We start from the raw sequence: 20,886 nt of genomic DNA, 5'->3' as shown, positions 1-20,886 counted from the left end.
CAAAGGCAGAGGAGGGATTCACCTATGCACTGTGAGGCCAGGGGATCCTAGACAGAGGGAACAGTACCTTCAACGGGAATGGAGCTACAACAGGACACCTTCCCAACAGTCTGACCCAGGGGAATGCACTTTGACAACCTCAATAAAAAGTTAAAATGAATCATGAATGCCAGGGGCAACCAAAATAAGATTATCAGGAGCTGATATAAAAACTAGAAGAGGAGAGGGAGGGGAGGATTGGTTGCTCGATAATCAAGAGAGGAGATGAAAATGAAACATAGCTGGTGAACATGCTAAATATACAATTGTGTGAGAGTGACTAAATCATTTAAAGGGGCAGGCACAAGACAAAACTTGAGGGGCACAGACAGAAGAGTGTAACATTTGCATTTCATATTAAAAATCCTAAAACAAATGTGTGCCTTCAACTTCTAGAAACTTATCTTTAAAGATATATTTAAACAAATATAGAGAGATTCCAAAAATGTTTATCATACATTATATATCATGAGAAATTGAAAATGGAATGTCCAACAAAACTGACTGATTTAATAAATATTGGTTTAGGCAATAATGTCCAAAAAGCAGCCTTTGGATATGATTCTGGAGACATATTTGCTAACATGAAAAGTAAGCGGGCCAGGTGCAGTGGCTCATGCCTGTAATCCCAGTACTTTGGGAGGCCGAGGCAGGCGGATCACCTGAGGTCAGCAGTTTAAAACCAGCATGGCCAACATGATGAAACCCTGTCTCTACTAAAAATACAAAAATTATCTGGGCATGGTGGCGCATGCCAGTAATTCCAGCTATTAGAGAGGCTGAGTCAGCAGAATTGCTTGAACCCAGGAGACAGAGGTTGCAGTGAGATTTCGCCATTGCACTCCAGCCTGGGCAACAGAGCGAGACTCTGTCGCAAAAAAAAAAAAAAGTAAGTGAAAAGTTGAACACAGAAATTCAGTGTTGCAAGATGAAAAAATTCTAGAGATCTCTTGCACAACAACGTAACTACACTTAACACTACTATACACTTAGAAATGGTTAAGATGGCCGGGTGCGGTGGCTCAAGCCTGTAATCTCAGCACTTTGGGAGGCCGAGAAGGGCGGATCACGAGGTCAGGAGATCGAGACCATCCTGGAGAACACCGTGAAACCCCGTCTCTACTAAAAATACGAAAAGTTAGCCGGGCGAGGTGGCGGGCGCCTGTGGTCCCAGCTACTCGGGAGGCTGAGGCAGGAGAATGGCGTGAACCCGGGAGGCGGAGGTTGCAGTGAGCTGAGATCCGGCCACTGCACTCCAGCCTGGGCGACAGAGCAAGACTCCGTCTCAAAAAAAAAAAAAAGAAATGGTTAAGATGATAAAGTTACGTGTTTTGCCACAATAAAAAAGTAAATGAAAAGAGTGCATTATAAAATACCGTATATATTATCTCACACATACACACACACACACACACACACACACACACACACACACACAACTGAAAGGCATTTCTATAATAACAAGCAAGAGAATCCCAATTCTTCCATTTACTATGTAACTATGAAAAGTTAATTTCTCTGTATCTCAGTTTCTTTATATATTAAATGCTGGTAATAATAGTACTGATTTCATAGAATTGCTGTGAAGATTAATTTAGTTAAGTACATAGACAGTAATTATAATAACTTCAGTCAAAGATAAGTCAAGAACCATTATGAAGTAACTTGTAAATGGTATTATCTTGAAAAATCAAGTTTTGTGAAATTGAAAGGAAAAGGAGTAAAACTTGGGAGAGTAACGTGAAGACCCTCACTTGAGTATTTGCATGGTGTGGTAGAGAATCAGTAAGAAGGCTGCTGTTGCTAGAACACAGCAAGGGGGAAAAGAGAAGAGAGGTAGTTGTAAGTAAGAGAAGTAGGCTGGGCCAAATCACTTAGGACTTTATAAACTGTGTAAGGAATTTAGATTAATTTTATTATACCAGGTAAGGAAATTGGGACACTCTTGAACAGCTTTTAGGAAAGGGAGAGAGAACCAGATTTAACTTTTAAAGGGAGTACTTTTAACTGCTATGAGGGCAATATTTTGTGAAGGATCTAAGGTGGAAGCAAAGAGAAGAGTTATTAGGTTATTTTGGTTGACCGGGGCCAGACAGTGGTGGTTCAGTCAAGAGTTTGGGCATAGGTATGGAGGAGAAGAAATGAGTGGATTCAAGGCTTGCACTGAAGGAGAATTACTGATTCAATGTGGGGTGTGAGAAAAAGTGGGACCAAGGATAATTACTAGATTTGGGAGTGAACTGGGTGGGTTCTGCTGTCATTTACTGAGATGGAGAAGATTGAAGGAAGACACCATTGACTCAAATTAAGATGAATAATTCCATTTGTTGGTAAAGATATGGAGTCATTGGAGCTTTCATACATTGTTGCATATCTTGTTTTATCACTTTACATGCCCACAACCAGTTTGAAACACAGTTTAAGTTTCTTATAATGTCAAACATTACCTTTCCTATAATCCAGTAATTCTACTCCTATTTACCTAAAAGAAATGAAAAATATATGTTCACAAGAAGACTTGTACACAAATGTTCATAGCAGCTTTATTTATAATATCTCAAACTAGAAACAACCAAAATGTCCATCAACAGTTGAATACATAAATAAATTGTGCTGTATTAATATATAGAATACTATCAGCAAATAAAAATGAATTAATTATTGATACATGCAACAATCGGGAATAAGTATACAGGCATTAAGTTGAGTGAAAAAAATAAAACACAGTAACAAAAGAGTACATACAGTATGATTCAATTTATATGAAGTTCTAGGACAGGAAAAACTAATATGTCAGACTAATCAGATCGGTGATTGCCCAGAATGTCAAGGGAGATTGACTGGGAAGGGGCAGTAGGAAACTTTCTGGAATAATGAAAATACTCTGCATCTTATATGAGGTAATGGTTATGCAGATGTACACTTTCATATCAAAACTCATCAATCTGTACACTTAAAACATGTATTTTATTGAGTGTAAATTATGCTGCAATAAAATTTATTTTAAAAAGCTATTCAAGCCAGGTGAGACGGCTTGGGCCTGTAATCCCAGCTATTTGGCCAAGGTAGAAGGATTGCTTGAGCCCAGGATTTCAAGACCAGCCTGGGCTATGTGGTGAGACCCATCTCTTAGAAAAAGAAAAAGATAGGCCAGGCGCGGTGGCTCAAGCCTGTAATCCCAGCACTTTGGGAGGCCGAGACGGGCAGATCACGAGGTCGGGAGATCGAGACCATCCTGGCTAACACGGTGAAACCCCGTCTCTACTAAAAAAATACAAAAAATTAGCCGGGTGAGGTGGCAGGTGCCTGTAGTCCCAGCTACTCAGGAGGCCGAGGCGGGAGAATGGCGTGAACCCGGAAGGCGGAGCTTGCAGTGAGCTGAGAGATCCGGCCACTGCACTCCAGCCAGACCCACCCCGGTCTCAAAAACAAAAAAAAAAAAAAAAAAAAAAAAAAACGAAAAAGATATTTCACATTCAGTCTTTTAAAACGGTTTTTATTATTCTGGAAAGGTTTGTTTCAAAAAATTAAAAACTTTTTTTTTTGAAAAAAAGGTATTCAAAACCCTTTTCAGTGGCGAAGTAGAGAAAATGACTATATTTCTCAAACCTCCAAACTCAGATTCTAAAATCTGAGATTACTACAAGAAAGGAAATTATAGGTCAACACCTTTTATTAGCATAGGTGCATAAATTCTAATCAAAATATTAGTGAATTGAATCCACTGATAAAATGGGATAACAATGACCAAATGAGTCTGATTATAAGAAAGCAAGGTTGGTTTAATATTCAAAAATCAATTTGTGTAACACATTTACTAGCCAAATAAAGGGAAAAGCCATAAAATTATTTCAGTGAATCCAGTAAAAGTATTTGTTAAAATTTAACACCCATTCATGATAAAAATTCTTAGCAAACTGAAATAGAAATTCCCTTATTTCAGTAATAGGAATCTACAAAAGTCCAACAGTCAACCCCTTAAAATGTGAAACGTTGAATGCTTTTCTCCTGAGTTTAGGAATAAGGTAAATATGTCTACTACCACCACTTCTATTCAACATTGTACTGGAGGTCCTAGCCAGTGCAATGAGGCAAGGAAAAGAAATAAAAATTTTAAAGTTTGGAAAGGATGAAGCAAATTATCTTTATTCATAGATAACATGATTATGTGCATAGTGAAATCCAAATGAATATAAAAAAACTTGAAAACTCATTAGTGAATTTAGCAAAGACTCATAGTATAAGATTAAAGTTAAGATTAAAAATTAACTGTGTTTCTATATACTCATAATCAATAGATAGAAACTGAAATTTTAAAAATACCACTTATGGCCGGGCGCTGTGGCTCATGCCTGTAATCCCACTTTAGGAGACCAAGGTGAGCAGATCTTCTGAGGTCGGGAGTTCGAGACCAGCCTGACCAACATGGAGAAACCCTGTCTCTACTAAAAATATAAAAGTAACCAGGCGTGGGTGGTGCATGCCTGTGGTCCCAGCTACTCAGGAGACTGAGGCAGGAGAATCGCTTGAACCCGGGAGGCAGAGGTTGCTGCCGTGAGCCGAGATCGCGCCACTGCACTCTAGCCTGGGCAACAAGAGTGAAACTTCATCTCAAAAAAAAAGAAATACCATTTACAACAGCATCAAAATGTAACGAAACATGTACAAGACGTCTATACTGAAAACCACAAATATTTCTGAGAGAAAATTTAAAAGACCTAAAGAAGTAGAAATATCCAATGTTTGTGGCTTGGAAAAAACTCAATATTATTATATTGTCAATTCTTCCCAAATTAAACTGTAGATTAAATTCAATCTCAATCAAAATCTCACCAGTTTTTTTTTTCTGGAAATTTGTAAGTGGGCTCTAAATATATATCTAAAAGTGCAAAGGACATAGAAAAAGAAGGCAATTTTGAAGAACAAAGTTAGGGCATTGATACCCCTAGATATTAAGATGTACTAGAAAACGACTATAACTTTGCTCTAATTGGATCTTTTTAGGCCAAGTTCTTGTTCCTGAATTAGGCACCATCGTCAGACAGCCCTGAACCCATCAGGCTCTAATTTGGAGCCAGAGGTGGGGTCAGTCCCATCAGAGTGTATGGTATCTACATAATGGGCGAAGAATGCAAGAGCTGTTGAGGAGGCAACCACAGTGTCCACTATGACAACCTTCAGATGCAAAATATTTTTACTGGACCCAAACTTTGATGAATAAGAGTTTGACAGGCACAGAGGAGATGAGTCTCTAGAACAGCTTTCACAGAAAGAGGAGTGTAATACCATGGTATGCTTGGATTAGTAGGAAATTCTGTGTGATGGAGCCTCTGGATGTGGGGATGGATAATAGAAGAAAAGGATGGAAATGGCCAGATGGTGAAGAGCCTCAAGTTCTATTTGAAAGTATTTAGATGTTTTCGTATAGAATTACATAACCAAATATGGTTTTCTTTTTCTCTCTCTCTTTTTTTAAGACAGAGTCTTGCTCTGTCGCCCAGGCTGGAGTGCAGTGGCATAATCTCAGCTCACGGCAACCTCCACCTCCCAGGTTCAAGCAATTCTCCTGCCTCAGCCTCCCGAGTAGCTGGGATTACAGGCATGTGCCACCATGCCCAGTTATTCTTTCCTTCTCTCTCTCTCTCTCTCTCTCTCTCTCTCTCTCTCTCTCTCTCTCTCTCTGTTTGAGTCGGAATATCACTCTATCTCCAGGCTGGATTGCAGTGGCGCGATCTCGGCTCACTCCAACCTCCGACTCCCTGGTTCAAGCAATTCTCCTTCCTCAGCCTCCCAAGTAGCTGGGTTTACAGGCATGCGCCACCAAGCTCAGCTTATTTTTGTATTTTTAGAAGAGATGGGATTTCACCATGTTGGCCAGGATGGTCGCGATCTCCTGACCTCGTGATCCACCCACCTCAGCTTCCCAAAGTGCTCAGACTACAGGCGTGAGCCACCACACCCGGCCTAATTTTTGTATTTTTAATGCAGACGGGGGGGGTTTCACCATGTTAGCCAGGCTGGTCTCGAACTCCTGACCTCAGGTAATCCTCTCACCTCAGTACCAAATGTGGTTTTCAAGCAGAGGTAAGATAACCTAGAATAGGGAGAGTCAGAGGTAGAAAAACTACAAGGAAGCTGTGTAGAGTTAATAGAGAAATGATGAGGTACTTATCAATGCAATGGAGACCAGCTGACACTTAAGTGCTGAAGAGGCGCTAAACTTGGCTCTTTTCATGCATGATTTCATCGAATGCTCACAACAAGCACTTGAGAAAGTTTTATCTCCTGATTTTATAGATGGGGAAACAGACCTCGAGAGGTTAGGTAACTTGCTCCAGAGCCACACACCTAACAAGTCGAAGTGCCAGAGGGTTTTAACCCAGGCCAGCTGATTCCAGACCCTGTACTCTTATCCATGATACTAAACAACTAGGTCATGATAGACAGGAAGGTTCCAACCACAGATATTTAGGTGTTTAATTGTTAGGCTTTGGTTGTGGCTGGGATGTTGCTTCCATGAAATAGTACGGCCATGATTTTCTTCTTCCCCTAATGAACCTTTCTCTTTCCTTCACTGGCTCCTCTTAATTATAAGTTGGTTTCTGCTCTTCTTTTCAAAATACTTACTAACTTTTTTGGAGGTGGATTTTTCTAGTAGCTTCCTCTATCAGTGATTTTGTTGATTTGACCCAAATCTCTTATTTCTAATCTGAGTGTCTTAATCACACTCCTGAAGATCATTTTGACTTGTCTGTACTATAATCACCTGAAATCTAGAGCTAAAATTAAACTCATATTTTACTTCAGTTTCTCTTGATGCTTTCTATTAACAGCAAAACTAACCAGATTTCTGGGCTTTAGAAGAATATTTGACTGTAATATTCCTTCACTTTTCACACACTGTCAGGCAACCAACCAGTCCAGTCAATTTTTTAGCATTGCCTTCAACTCATCTCCTCCCTTTCATAACCTTTGCTGAGACTCTGCTATTAGCTCTCAGTAGCTCATCCTTGAATTACTGCGTTTGCTTCCTATCTGGTCCCCTGGCATTTAATCTGCTTTCTATACTCCACCCTGCTTATTACTTTCAAGGAAAAGTCTTGCTCCAACATGGATTTCATAATTTACTTGCCTTATTCGAGAACTACTGATGGCTGTCTATTACCCAACAAATCAAGATCAAGATTACTAAATCAACTCTAACCCGTTCTCTGCCTAAATTTGTGGACCCTGCACTGCCCAGGTTCACTTATTTTATCAATTCCAACTCCTGTGAATTTGAAGTCTCCATTCTAGTCAATTGTCCTTTTACTATAATTTCTTCCCCCAACATCCTCTGTATGTACATACGCACACGCCATGCTCTCTCCCATCTGAACAATTACTAATACTCTTCTCTTGGCCTACAGTGCCCCCTTATTTTTTTTCCAGACCTGTATCCCAAATGACTGTTTCCCTGATGACTTAAAAAAAAAAATTACATCTCCTTCCTCCGACTTCTTTGCTTATTACCACTGCCAGAGGAGAGAAGTGTCTGTTCTTGTATTCTCCAAATGTCTCCGTTAAACCATATGACACTTTATCATGTTAATAAAGTTGTTTAATTCACTAGTCCAGGTATATATCTTATTTTTTCCAACAGGGTAACAAATTCTAATGTTCATTTTAAAATTATGTCTTCTACTTTTTTGTATTCATAATGTCAATGATAATACTCAGTAAATTCCCATCATTGGGTGAAACTATAAACACATGTATTTTTATGCTGCATGTATCCCTGTAAGCTTACTTTATCTGAATAATAGTAAAATATAGTTACTGTTCTCTTTTTTTAAGGGGCTGTTTCCTTTATAGAATTGAAAATTCAAATACTCCCAAATGTGTAAGACATTTTGCTTTGTATATTCAAACCACACTAAAGTTATACCTTTTAGGGTAATATTTTTAATTATTATGGAGGAAAAAACAGAAAGCCCCTGAAGGCTAACAGTTTGAAATTGAACAGGACACCCTGGGAAGGGAAAAGGTCATGGGTCGTGGTCAAACAGACAAAAAACAATGGAGACGATTGTGCCTGAAGATGCTGTATTTTTTTTCACAAGACAGTGTGTTGACAGTTTCCTTCCTCTTGAGTCATTGTTGTCTGCTAAATGATCTGTGACAGCAAATTGATCACAAGCTTTTTCATGCAGGAGATATAATGCAGCCTTTCATTTTGTTGCCTCTGTTGCCAAATGCTGAGACATTTCATTGGCAAATTCATGTTAGTTTAGTATATCATTTAGTCGTCTACAGCACAGCACGCAGCTCTGGAAGCAATAATAGCAATGATTAATTTATCTTCCTCAAGTTTCAAATTTCTACTTAAGTGTGATTGTAAAAGTAATAACACATTCAAAAAATGTTAGTCTTAAAATTAGATGTGCATAATTGTTGTTTAAATAAATTAGTAAATTAACACATTTAGATAACACCTCATTAATTTAAAAGTTGAGTCAAATAGTTAATTTAAGGTACCTATGATTTACCTATAAAAACTCATGCTAATATACTTGTTCTGACTGAAAACTTGCTCCTTCTTCCAAAGAGCTAAGAACTTAAATTGGAAAACAGGCATAAGGCATATTGCACTGGATGTTTAAGCATCTGTTACAGCCAGTTAATTAGTGATTTCACATGTCTGAAAAAATACGCTAAGTAATGTTTTGTTTATAGAGTGTTGAGAATCTCTGCATTTTAAAAGTTTGTGGGAAAAATGCTTGGAAATGTAGTTATTTAAGGGACTGCTTTATAGTTTTCATTTAACACCTTATAACAACCTTTGCTCTCCATTAGGACATAGCGATATTAGCACAGGGAGGGGAAAGTAGCAGCCAGGAGTATTAGAAAAGAGCTGTTTTCTCCTCTTTGAAAATAGCCAGATTCTCTGTAAAACTAAACTAATCTCAATTCTAATACTTGTATTCTGTCCTCATTATAAGAAATAAGGGTTTTTTACTAGAATTTGGCATTGAATTTCAAGAAAAACATTTATTGCTTCTTATAGAATGAGAAATTGAAAGGTATAATGCTTAAAGTTCTTTTTTAATGTTAGTTATGAAAGGCAGATGTCTTAAACCCATATTTTTCTTTTTATAATATGCACATGGGTCCATATTTACATTTATTATTGAAAAGTGGTTGGGACATTTTCTTTTTCGTTATTTGTATTCATTATTGGTGGAATCAATATACTGGATACAATTGTTAAAAATATATGTTACAATTTGCAAGGCAGTTTAATTTCTTGTGACAAGATGTTATGTGAACAGTCGGTATAGCAATACAATAATTTTAAAAAGAAAATTTACAAACTGCCCATTGTCTGATTTTTATTTATATTTTCAGACCAATTAAAACAACCTCATTTAGTGATTACTACCAGACATGGTCCAGAGTAGCTACATCAAAAGCCACAGAATACTACAGAACTCCATGTAAGGTGAACTATCCTTGTCCTATGTCCTTTTGGTATATGTTAATCTGTTAACATTTATCTTGCTTTCAAAGACCAATTGACACACATCTGCTATGTAAGAGTGATAAACTTCTCTGTAGGCTCTATATACTATTCATTCAACAACTATTACTTTAGTTCTTTTTTTAAAAAAATTTTTAATTTTAATTTTTCGTCTTAGAGACAGGGTCTAACTCCGTCATCCAGGCTGGAGTGCAGTGGCATAATAATAGCTAACTGCAGCCTCAAACTCCTGAACTCAAGTGATCTTCCTGCTTCAGCCTCCTGAGTAGCTAGGATAATAGGCAAAAGCCATCATGCATGGCTAATTTTTTAAATTTTTACTTTTTAGAGATAGGGGTCTCACTATGTTGTCCAGGCTGGTTTGGAACTCTTGGCCTCAAGCAATCCTCCCGCCTCAGCCTCTCAAAGAAGAATACAAAGTCTTTTGTATAGAGCCCTGGACTGAAGTCTGACTAAAAGTCAGAAAGAAAGATATTCAATTGGAGGAATAACAGAAAAAGTTCTCAATGTTATGAGGTTTACTTTACTTCCTTTACCCTACAGAAAAGCTTTCACACCAGAGAGAACCTTTTAATTTCTCCTCTAAGCCACAGGAAATATTAGGTAGAAATTCAGCAAGAAAACCTAAGAACATAGGGCTGTTCAATTATATCCATCGAAAAGGAAAAATCATCTGTTACCATCATACATCAGGAAATAGAAAGACAGAATGAGAGAGCTGGACAACTTTCTGGCTCCATTTAACTGGATCTTTAGAGTACTATTTCATTATCTGGATGAAAGTAGGTTGTCCAGTCTGCATACACTTACTGAAATATGACTTTGCTGCAGCCATCCTTCTAAAGTGGTGCATCCTGTAGTAGCAGAGACTTCTGAATTTCCAGAGGCCCAAATTACGTTTTAGTCCTCTTCTTACTCACACTCTCATTAGCTGTGCTCTCCTTGATTTACGTGATACCATACATCCATGGCTTTTCATTTCCCTTCCTAAGCACTCTGCTGCCTCTTCCCTTGGCAATATCTTCTTCATTCAGTCCTCTCTACTTACTCTCTCTGAAAGACCTCTTCCACTACCATGGTTTTCATTTGCCTACAGGCCAGTGATTGCTAAAGCTGCATCTCTAGCCAGACCCCTCTTTCAAATTTTATATGCATATTTATAACTGTGCAGGGGACATCTCAACTATTTGTATTATAGGCTTCTCGTATTCAAGATGTCTCAAAGTGAATTCATCATCTTGCCCCCGAATCTATCCTTCTTCTTTTATTCCCTCTCTTGGTTAGTGGTAGATCACCATTTTTACATTTTCTTACCGAAACCAGAATCTTAGATGTTTCCTACATCTCTTTATCTCTCTTATTAAACCTTGTTGATTTTATCTCCTGCAACATGATGAATGCTTCCGCCCTACTACACCCCCATGACCATTGCCTTAATTTGAGGTCTCATTATATTTCATCTCATCATTATGACAGTTTCCTATCATGAAAAATAGTATCAACTTTTAAGGTACAAATGAGGGCAAAAAATAGTACTAAGCTTAATAAATATCCTTAAAAGGTAAATTCAATCAATAACTTTTAAGAAATCACATGTTCTTTCAGGAGGTTGGCTATTAATTATTTTGTGATTATATATTACCATCCTAACTCATAGGTCAATACAATTTAAGGTACATCGAGATCTACAATCTTTAGCAGCTCTCTCAGTATAAAATATTAATTATTTTTGATACCAGAGTACTTGAATGGTTAATTCAGATCAAAGATTTGTTGTTGAATGCCGCCTAGTCAATTCAGCAAACACATCTGCTGTGTGTACCTACTATGTATGAGGCACTGAGCAGCTCATATAGGCTGCAGGGGCAATAACCCTTAATTACACAAACACTGTGTTGAGAGACATTAATTGGCACACTCTAGGGAACCACTCAGAATCAAACTCCTTCCACCAAAAAACAGATTGGTACAGGATGGTGCTTTCTAGAATAACATGTAAATATATAGGGCCACTTGGAAACTCCAAACTGCTAGAGGGAAAAAAACAAAAACAAAAACAGAAGCATGTGCCAAAACTTAAGGAGATTTGGAAATAATTGCCTTGCAATAAAGAATAATTTAACAATGGAAGGAAATAATGAGGCACCACTGACCACAGTTTCTTCCTCAAAAGAGTTTGGCCCCAAATGTTTAATTTTGTTGTTTCTACATCTTTCACTAACCTAGTATGTAATTCATCCCTGTTTGTAAAGGCAATAACTGGTCATCGTTATCTCTAGCCCAAATGAATTTCTGAGACTTTGAATCTAGCACTTGGTGAATGATTTCAAAATCACCCTGCCTCTTCTTCTCCTAGGGAATTGCTATAAGAATGTTTCAAGAGCTTTCCTTGAATAATAACCAGCACTTAATTTTAAAAAATTAAATGTAAACTTTACATGTGCTGCTGGCCATTTTATCTTTTGATAGCTCAGCTGGATGAGATCCAACACTATCTTTTTTAATGGCCTAATTTCCTGGCAATAATAAAGATGAAGCTTTTAGATTATAGAATGCTTCTTCAACAACTCAGAAATAAAAGAGAAACTCCTAATAACTTCATTTTCTACAGTTACATTCTTAGCATTGGAAAGATTATTAAACTCTTGTACATATTTTTAAGAGCTTTATCTTTTATGAGTAGTGGTAAGTAGTTAAATTTTGATTTGGGGCATTAACTCTTTTCCCTATCTTGTGCCACAAATCTATACATAGTCGTTGGCATCATCATAATAGTAAGTTTATTCTTGTATAATGCAGTTTATGAAGTATGCTCATATATACTTTTAGGCATCCCAATCTATCACTGTTTTATTCATTTATTTAACCAATATTATTAAACACCTCATATATGTCGTGCACGGTGGTATATCAACCCTACGTGCCAGGCACTATTATTTTTATTACTTTGTTTTAAGATGAGAAAACTAAGAGCAGAAAAGCTAAGTAATTTACCTAAGGTTATACATGTGAGGGAGAATATCATATGTTGGTAAAGAATATACATCCTGGAGTCAGATTTACCAGAGTTTCATCCTGGCTCTGCCATTTACTAGCTGTGTGACTTTGGTCAAGTTTCTTAACCTCTCTGTGTCCCAGTTTTCTCATCCATAAAATGAGAATAATCACAGCACATGCTTTATAGGGTTGAAGCACTGTAGTGAGTTCTCAATAAGTGAAAAATAAGTTCTCAATAAGTGTGTTATCGATTAATTCGGTAGGCTGTGGTCCAGAGACTTGAATCACATCCTCTCACTGCACGTTTGTTGCTCTTTCTCTGATACTCTACTGCCTCCATAATATGACATCAAATTGTTATTTCTGTATGTATGGGATTTAAATTCAAACTTGGAAGTACAGGAGCATATTTGTAAATAATTATAATTTTTAGTTCATAAGCATAGGCAATTGTATGGAAAATGTACCAAGAATCCACTGTTCTCTCTCCATTGCTACAGAATGGCAAGTAAAATGTTTGGCAGAGAACAAACCAATACATATGATTGTGGGCAACAGAGCCTTAATGACAGAATATGATCCCCATAAGGAAATGTTTATGTTAGAGGAAAAGAATTCCTCCAGACCAGTGTACTCTGTAATACTGAGCCTAGGCTTCCTGATGTTTGTTTGCTGTCATCAAGACAGACCAAACAGCCTGAAGCATGATGGGGATGTTTTCTTCACCCTAGGAAACTTTTATTCTTTGAGTCTTTAAGCCAGCAGTAAGGGCAAGTTTAGATGCACATTTAGATGCAAGAAGCAGTATCATTTGACTCTAATGCAGTGGTTCTCAGTCTTGACTGCTCATTAGAACCACCTGAGGAGCCTGTAAAAATTTCAATATAGAGAGCTCACCCAAGACCAATTACATCAGGATCTCTGGGAGTAGGACCAGGCAGTAGTAGTTTTTAAAGCTCCCCAGGTGACTACAATGTGCAACCAAGGCTGGGAAGGTCCTAGTGGGAAGAGCATGATGTCAGAAGTTAGCAGCTCCTTAGCCCTGTATCAGTTTTGCCACATGAAGATAAGTGAATTTAAGGGAGTCACCTAACTCTTTGTACTTTGGTTTTCATTCCCATTGATTGACAAAAATATTCCATCCTACTTTATGTTGCTCTGTGGTTAGCATGAGATAGCATGTGTGAAAATAGAACATGCTGAGGCAAGTTAGTGCTATTGATTTTTTTGGATGTGACCATCCTAGCAGTGGAAAAAAAAAATTCAGGGCAACCTCTACAGATGTTGGATGAGAGGTGTATCACAGGAAAAAAGAAGCAGAGTAGAAGCAATGCCCTGGACTCTGCAGAAGGCACAACAGAAAATGAATAACTATATTGTGGATGCAACAGAGGATGCTTTCCTACCACAGATTACAAAACTGCCACGAATGCAAGATATCATAGTGATGAAGGAATTTCAACGTGCAAAACTTCTGCTAAAATTACATGATTCCTTTCTTCTCTCTGTCTCTCTCACGTCCTCATTCTTTCATTGTTTCTCTCCAATCAGTGTCATTTGTTGAGCACCTTCTATATCTAGACAATTGGCTGTGTGTGGGAGACAAGAAGACACATTGTGGTAAGCTCTTCAAGGAGTTTACGGACAAGTGGTAAGAGACAGATGAGTGAAAAAAAAATCATAGGGATAAAATATGAGAAGTGTTAAAAGTTTGTACAAAGTACTGTGGCATTTTCATCTCTCGGATGATGGAGAAAGCAATGAAGAAAATGAGTCCATGATATAAAACTAATGGGACTATTCAGGAAAGATGACCGTGTCATTTGGGGTTTCATAATATATAAGGAAGAGACAGCCATACATATTCAAATGTAAAACGAGGAAAGGCAATCTCAAAAAGTTTAAGAAAAGATGTGAATTATCCTTAAATAGAAACCTCAAAAGGAAATAGCATTCGTGAGAGATTAAATTTTAAATTTTGGCTAAGAGTAATGAAGAGTCCCAATGAGAAGACATTACTCAACCTCTCTATGTCTGCTTGACCATCTGTACAGTGGGCATTCTAACAGTAACCATATCTATTTTATGTGTGCCCAGCGTATAATAAAAATTCTGGCTGGACACAGCAGGCTCACACCTGTAATCCCAGCACTTTGGGAGGCCAAGGCAGGTGGATCAGTTGAGACCAGGAGTTCGAGACCAGCCTGGCCCACTTGGCGAAACCCCATCTCTACTGAAAATACAAAAATTAGCCTGGCATGGTGGCGCATGCCTGTAATTCCAGCTACTTGCTGGCTGAGGCATGAGAATCACTTGAACCTGGGAGGTGGAGGTTGCAGTGAGCCAAGATTGCACCACTGCACTCCAGCCTGGGCAACAGAGTGAGACTATCTAAAAAAAAAAAAGAAAGAAAGAAAGAAAGAAAAATCTGCTAATGTTAATTGTTATAATCATCTAAAGGAAATAGTAAGGCCTCACAAGAACTCTGGGGAGCTAAGATTTACTTTTTTAATGGAAGGGAGGAGCATATATCCAAATACCGATAAAAAGTATTAATAAAGTCTATAAGAATATGTATGTATATGTGCTTACATGTGTTTGAAGCAAGAAAATTAAGGAACAGACAAAAACATTGCTGGTGAAAATCATGTAAAAAAGGAAACTATTCAGTTAAAAAAAATTTTTTATATCAATGGCAAATGTCATCAAGCTAAAAGGGGTAAATTCATCATTATTAAGAAGAAAGCCCAGGCTGGGCACAGTGGTTGACGTCTGTAATCCCAACAGTCTGGAAGGCCAAAGCAGGAGGATTTCTTGAGCCCAGGAGTTTGAGACCAGCCTGGGCAAAATGGGGAGACCCTATCTCTACAAAAAATTTTAAAATTAGCCAGGCATGGTGTTGTGTGCTCATAGTCCCAGCTACTTGGGAGGCTTGAGTGGGAAGATCCCTTGAACTCAGGAACTGGAGGTGGCAGTGAGCTATGATCATGCCACTGCACTCCAGCCTGGGTGACAAAGTGAGACTCCCATCTCAAAAAAAAAAAAAAAAAGAAGAAGAAGGAAAAGAAGAAAGCCCCAGACAAGGGCAAGACTGGTGGACAGCATCTAGCTGGTTAAATAGTTCAAGACTATAAGCTAAGCCCAGAACAATAATAAGAAATAGGAAAATAGATAAAAATATATATGGGCATATGATCTGGCTTAATATTTCATGTAAAAATTACCAGTGCCTTAAACATAGTAGGTTTTAAAATTATTATCACTTTAAGTTCTGAGGTACTGTGCACCAACATGCAGTTTGTATACATATGTATCAATGTTGCCATGTTGGTTGCTGCACCCATTAACTCGTTCATTTAATTAGGTATATCTCCTAATGCTATCTCTCCCCCCCTCCCCCCCTCACCCCACCCCTCGACAGCCCCCATGTGTGATGTTCCCCACCCTGTGTCCAAGTGTTCTCATTGTTCATCCCACCGCATATGGTGAGAACATTGCGGGTTTGGTTTATCTGGTCCTTGAGATAGTTTGCTTCAGAATGATGGTTTCCAGCTTCATCCATGTCCCTACAAAGGACATGAACTCATCCTTTTTATGGCCTGCATAGTATTCCGTCGTGTATATGTGCCACATTTCTTAATCCAATCGTTATCATGTGATGGACATTTGGATTGTTCCAAGTCTTTGCTATTGTGAATAGTGCTGCAATTAAACATACCTGTGCCCCCCCCCCATTGGGGGTGGGTTTTTTTTTCCCCCTTTGTAGCAGCTGATTGTATAATCCTTTGGGTGTATACCACATAATGGGATGCTGGGTCAAATGGTATTTCTAGTTCTAAGATCCTTAGGAATCGCCACCACTGTCTTCCACAGTGGCTTGAACTAGTTTACAGTCCCACCAACAGTTAAAAGTGTTCCTATTTCTCTTTCTCCACATCCTCTCTAGCACCTGTTGTTAAACATAGTAGGTTTTTAATAAATCTTACGTGAATTTGATTGAAGGTGTAGGCTTGTAATTAACCACAAAGTTAAGAGCCAGTGGTGATGTAATGTGAGTTCCAGAAATACTAATGCAGGTCTGAGCTGAATTGATAGTGCACAGAGCAAGGGAGGTAGTAAGCCCATTTGCATCTTTGCTTCAAACCATTTCAAGGTCCTGATGCAGTTCTGAACACAAACTTTTATAGGAACATCAAAACAGTTTATCACCAGGACATTAAGGATGGTTAAGTATCTAGAAAATCATATCCTAAGAAAAAGTTGAAAGAACTGAGGCTTCCCCGTGAGCTGTTAGGGGCTGTCTCTCGTGGGAGAGGGGTGAACTTAATATTGCTCCAAAGGTTAGAACTAAGGCCAGTGGAAACTCACAGCAATCAGATTAAGGAAGGACAATGTAACCCTTATCTGCCAATGGAATGGGCAGTCTCCCAGCTACAAAGTGGTGCATTTTCTGTAGTTGGCAAGTATTTCATTCAGAGCCTGGATGATCATCTATTGGAGATTCTTGCTTTGTGAAGGATCAAGCAAGGTCTTTAATGTCATTTCCAACTTCAAAATTTCAATTTTCTACTTGAAAAGTGCTGAATTAGAATTTTGTTAAACTATGATGTCTGGGTTTTATATGAGTTATTTTAATACTTTCTTCATTATTGTTGCTAAAACAAAATTTCTCTTTTAAATTTTATTTATTTTGAGACAGGGTCTTACTCTGTCACCCAGGCTGGAGTGCAGTGGCGCAGTCTCAGCTCACTGCAACCTCTGACTCCTGGGTTCAGATAACCCTTGTGCCTCAGCCACCTGAGTAGCTGGGATTACAGGCATGTGCCACCATGCCTAGCTAATTTTTGTAATTTTAGTGGAGATGGAGTTTCTCCATGTTGGCCAGGCTACGTTTCAACAAATTTAAAGATCTAATTGGCTTGCATTAGTGATTCATGAATCAGGCAGCGTGTCATCTTAAAAATAGATAAGTGGTCTACTGAGCATGGCAGAACAGTTAGTTTTTATAAGGTAGCTAGAGCAGGAATAAGAAAACAGAATAATACAAAAAATGGATTGGTTAACATAAGGCACTTCAGTTACTTTCCTTGTAAGGGTTAAAGCATAGGGGACTTCCTTACCATGCCACTTCAGGTTGACTGGGCCCCTTCTGACTGGTGGCTGTGAATCTCTTCTTTTGAAAAAACTGATCTGTTTAAGATTGTCTTGCTTCCTTAAAGTTTCAGTTTTATTGCATGCCACTTAGCATGAGTGACTCCATTTTGGTTTGGTCTGTTAATGCCTAGGGTAGGTGCTCAGTCCAAAACAATGGTCTCCTATAAATTTTATTTAACACGATAAATGATATATAATGTTTTTCATTATAATGAAAGTAACTTCCAAGTCACAATCTACTATTTCAAACAATATCTAATATTATGATGTTCCAATAAAAGCAAGTAATTTGGAAAGTTTCTAAGCATTGTAATAGGACTTGAATTATATAGTGTATGTTATTGCCACATGTCAACTTAGTGAGAAGTGAATGATTTTTAACTTTTAACTATTATTAAAGAATGTATGCATAGCTTCTTTTTTAATATTCTAATTTCAGTGCTCAAAGATCCAAATTTCATTGGACAGTATTACAAATGGAAGAAAATGGATCTACAGCATCATAAAGAATGGAATTTAAAGTAAGAAACATTAAGTGCCTTGAATGTGTACATTAACTTGAATTGTCTATTATTGCACTTTCTACTATCCGACTTGGAAATAACAGAAGAAACCCTTGGAAATAACAACTTACACCCTTTTATCTGTATAAGAACAAGAACAAAAGAAACGATCATTCCTTGCTTTCACATGAACCCAGGTAGGCAATATCTCTGCTACATATTTGCTGCCAAAGATGGAGATAGAACATGATCCACAGTGGAGAAATCTCATAATATCCTCCCCATTATTTCTCTTACTCTCATTTCCATCATCCTTATCAATATGTGACTTAGAAATGACTTTCTTTAAAAAAGAAAAAAAACAGTAAACTATATATCATCAATTAGCTTTTCATCCTTTTTTTTAATCCTTTTGTAGCTCCAAACATTGTTTCTTCTCCCCAGATTTCTCATTCAAGAACCAAATATATTAAATCTAATGAGGAAGGATATAGTAAAACACAAACAAAAATTAGTATATCTTTAGAAATCATTGACTCTTAGACTACATTAAAGAAGGAACCTTAATCTCATCTTTGGTCTCTTGACCCCTGAAGGCAGTATTTCTGCTTCATCATGTTAGAGTAAAGATGCCATTTCAGTTCTGTGGTATTGGCTGTGTTGTGCTAGTCATTTGTTCTGGTGTGCTTATTCCAAGGTACTCAATGAGTGTGCTACCATAAAGATAGGGGAATTAAAGATCCTATTCTTTGCATTTGTCTTATTTATCTCAATTTTTTTAACTCTTCAATTTACTGTTAACCATGTGCCCTCTTTTCTAGATGGAAATATATGATGAATAAAGATAATGTGCTGTATTTTGAATTTGTGAAACAATTGAGGAATTGATATATTACTTTCATTGAGTATATTAAAATATACTTCCCTATCCTTTAGCACCATATAGTTCAGACTGAGTTTTTCGGTTGTATTTTCTTTCTTCTGTTGATTCTGTAACAACTTTCAAGCTAAAGTAGAGAAGAGCTTTTGCATTGGATATACTTTTCTGCTTGCAGGGTAAATTACAGGGAGTAGGAAGTTTTTATCAAGCAAAATTTGAAGGAGTATAAGCATGTTTTTTTTCTTAAAGGCATATTTTAAGTTTCTTTTAGAGTTGAAGAAACCTGCTTAGAATATAAGGTTAATTTTGCTTTGACGTGACTTTCTTTTTTATTTCCTTTAACAGAACTGTTTTTTTTGTTTGATCATCGATTCATTATGTAATGCCAACATCCCGCAGAACCCCAAAATTTAGAAAAAGTAGAATCATGTCATTTTCAATTTATCCATCCACTTCTACATATGGCTAAAATAATTGTGAGCTGTTTGAGTGCTGGAACATTTTTCCAAATACATTATTTCAAAGTTACAGGTCAAATTATCATGTGCATAGTGACCCTGTCAAAATAAAACCCTCACACCTTATGCCATCTGGTGGTTGATGAGAATATATTTAGATCAAATGGTATTTGCTGCTTCAAAACGCTGGTGTTGATTAGTCAAAAACCCCACTATTTAAATAGTTTTAAAAATATATTACATTTATCTGCATTTTATTGTGGCATAAATATTGACTATGCAAATGTTAGAGGTATAGTAAAATCTAAAAAAATCTAAAGAATGGCAAAATTAAACTTCTTTTCAAATTATCAAAAGTCGTGTTCGTCAAAATACATGGGGTATGATAAAGAGGACAATTCACAGAGAATCAAGTAGAAAATGTTTGGGGATCTATGCACATTAGTAATATTCTGCACGCCATATTATGCATATCTCAGTTTTTAATCTTTGAAAATGCTTTCCTCACGCTGCAATTTCCTATTTCACAAAAACAGGAAATGTAAATTGAGAACCCTTTATTTGCATAGCATTGAAGAAAAAGAGAAACCTGTCTCTCCTGCTACTTCCTTCCCTACCCTCATCAATCAATACCCTATTCTTAAGCCGCACTGAATTCTCTTTTCTTACAATTACTTGGGGACCTAAGACCTCTTTACCACTTTGTACCTTCTGCCTCGGATCAGCGAGGTCTTTGCTGCTGGTCTAGAGCTAGGATTTGGTTAGTTAAAAGGTGGAATGTGGAGCTCTTAAGCGCAGGGGCACTGGAGCCAGACTGTCTGGATTTGAATTTTGGCTCTGCCAATTACCAGCTCTGTGACCTTGAGCAAGGTCACTGATTTTTTTTGTGCCCCAGATTTATCTGTTAAGTGGCAGTAATAAGTGTACCTACCTCCCAGGGAAGGTGTGAGGATCAAATAAATATATGTAAAATGCATCAAACAGTATCTGGTGCACGGTAAGCACTCATAAAGTTCGTTATTATTCATGCTTTTAAAACTTTACTGTGGCCCTCATTCCATTTTCAGATGAAAAATCTTTCTTTGGAAGCAGGATAGGGGAAGAGCATGAGCTTCAGAGTCAGACAGATCTTGGAGAAATTCTTTCCTAATCTGTTTTCTTATCTGTTAAATGGAGATAACCTTACCTACCTTGCAAAGTTGTTTTGCATTTGACACTTATTATTTTATATATAGATTTCATTCAAGAGATATAAATATATGATTTCATTCAAGAGATATAAATAAAAAATTATATATAATGTATATATAATATACATTATATATAAGTTATATA

General features: G+C 37.4%; 1 protein-coding gene across 5 annotated transcripts in view; it reads left to right on the top strand.

Annotated features, from left to right (window-relative positions):
* UBE2U (ubiquitin conjugating enzyme E2 U) overlaps positions 1 to 20,886 on the top strand; it is a 64,618-nt gene that overhangs the window by 20,684 nt on the left and 23,048 nt on the right. For 4 of the 5 annotated variants that reach the window (XM_017877202.1, XM_017877201.1, XM_017877200.1 and 1 more), the window contains exons 7-8: positions 9,427 to 9,515; positions 18,150 to 18,231. The exons of the other annotated variant lie outside the window; for it this stretch is intronic. In XM_017877202.1, coding sequence (XP_017732691.1) covers positions 9,427 to 9,515; positions 18,150 to 18,231 — 171 coding nt within the window. The remainder of the gene's footprint in view (positions 1 to 9,426; positions 9,516 to 18,149; positions 18,232 to 20,886) is intronic. 5 annotated transcript variants of the gene reach the window in all.

Source organism: Rhinopithecus bieti, unplaced genomic scaffold (assembly GCF_001698545.2).
Source record: "Rhinopithecus bieti isolate Rb0 unplaced genomic scaffold, ASM169854v2 scaffold_6380, whole genome shotgun sequence".
In the NCBI taxonomy this organism is placed as follows: domain Eukaryota; kingdom Metazoa; phylum Chordata; class Mammalia; order Primates; family Cercopithecidae; genus Rhinopithecus; species Rhinopithecus bieti.
This window is presented reverse-complemented; position numbering and strand designations above follow the sequence as displayed.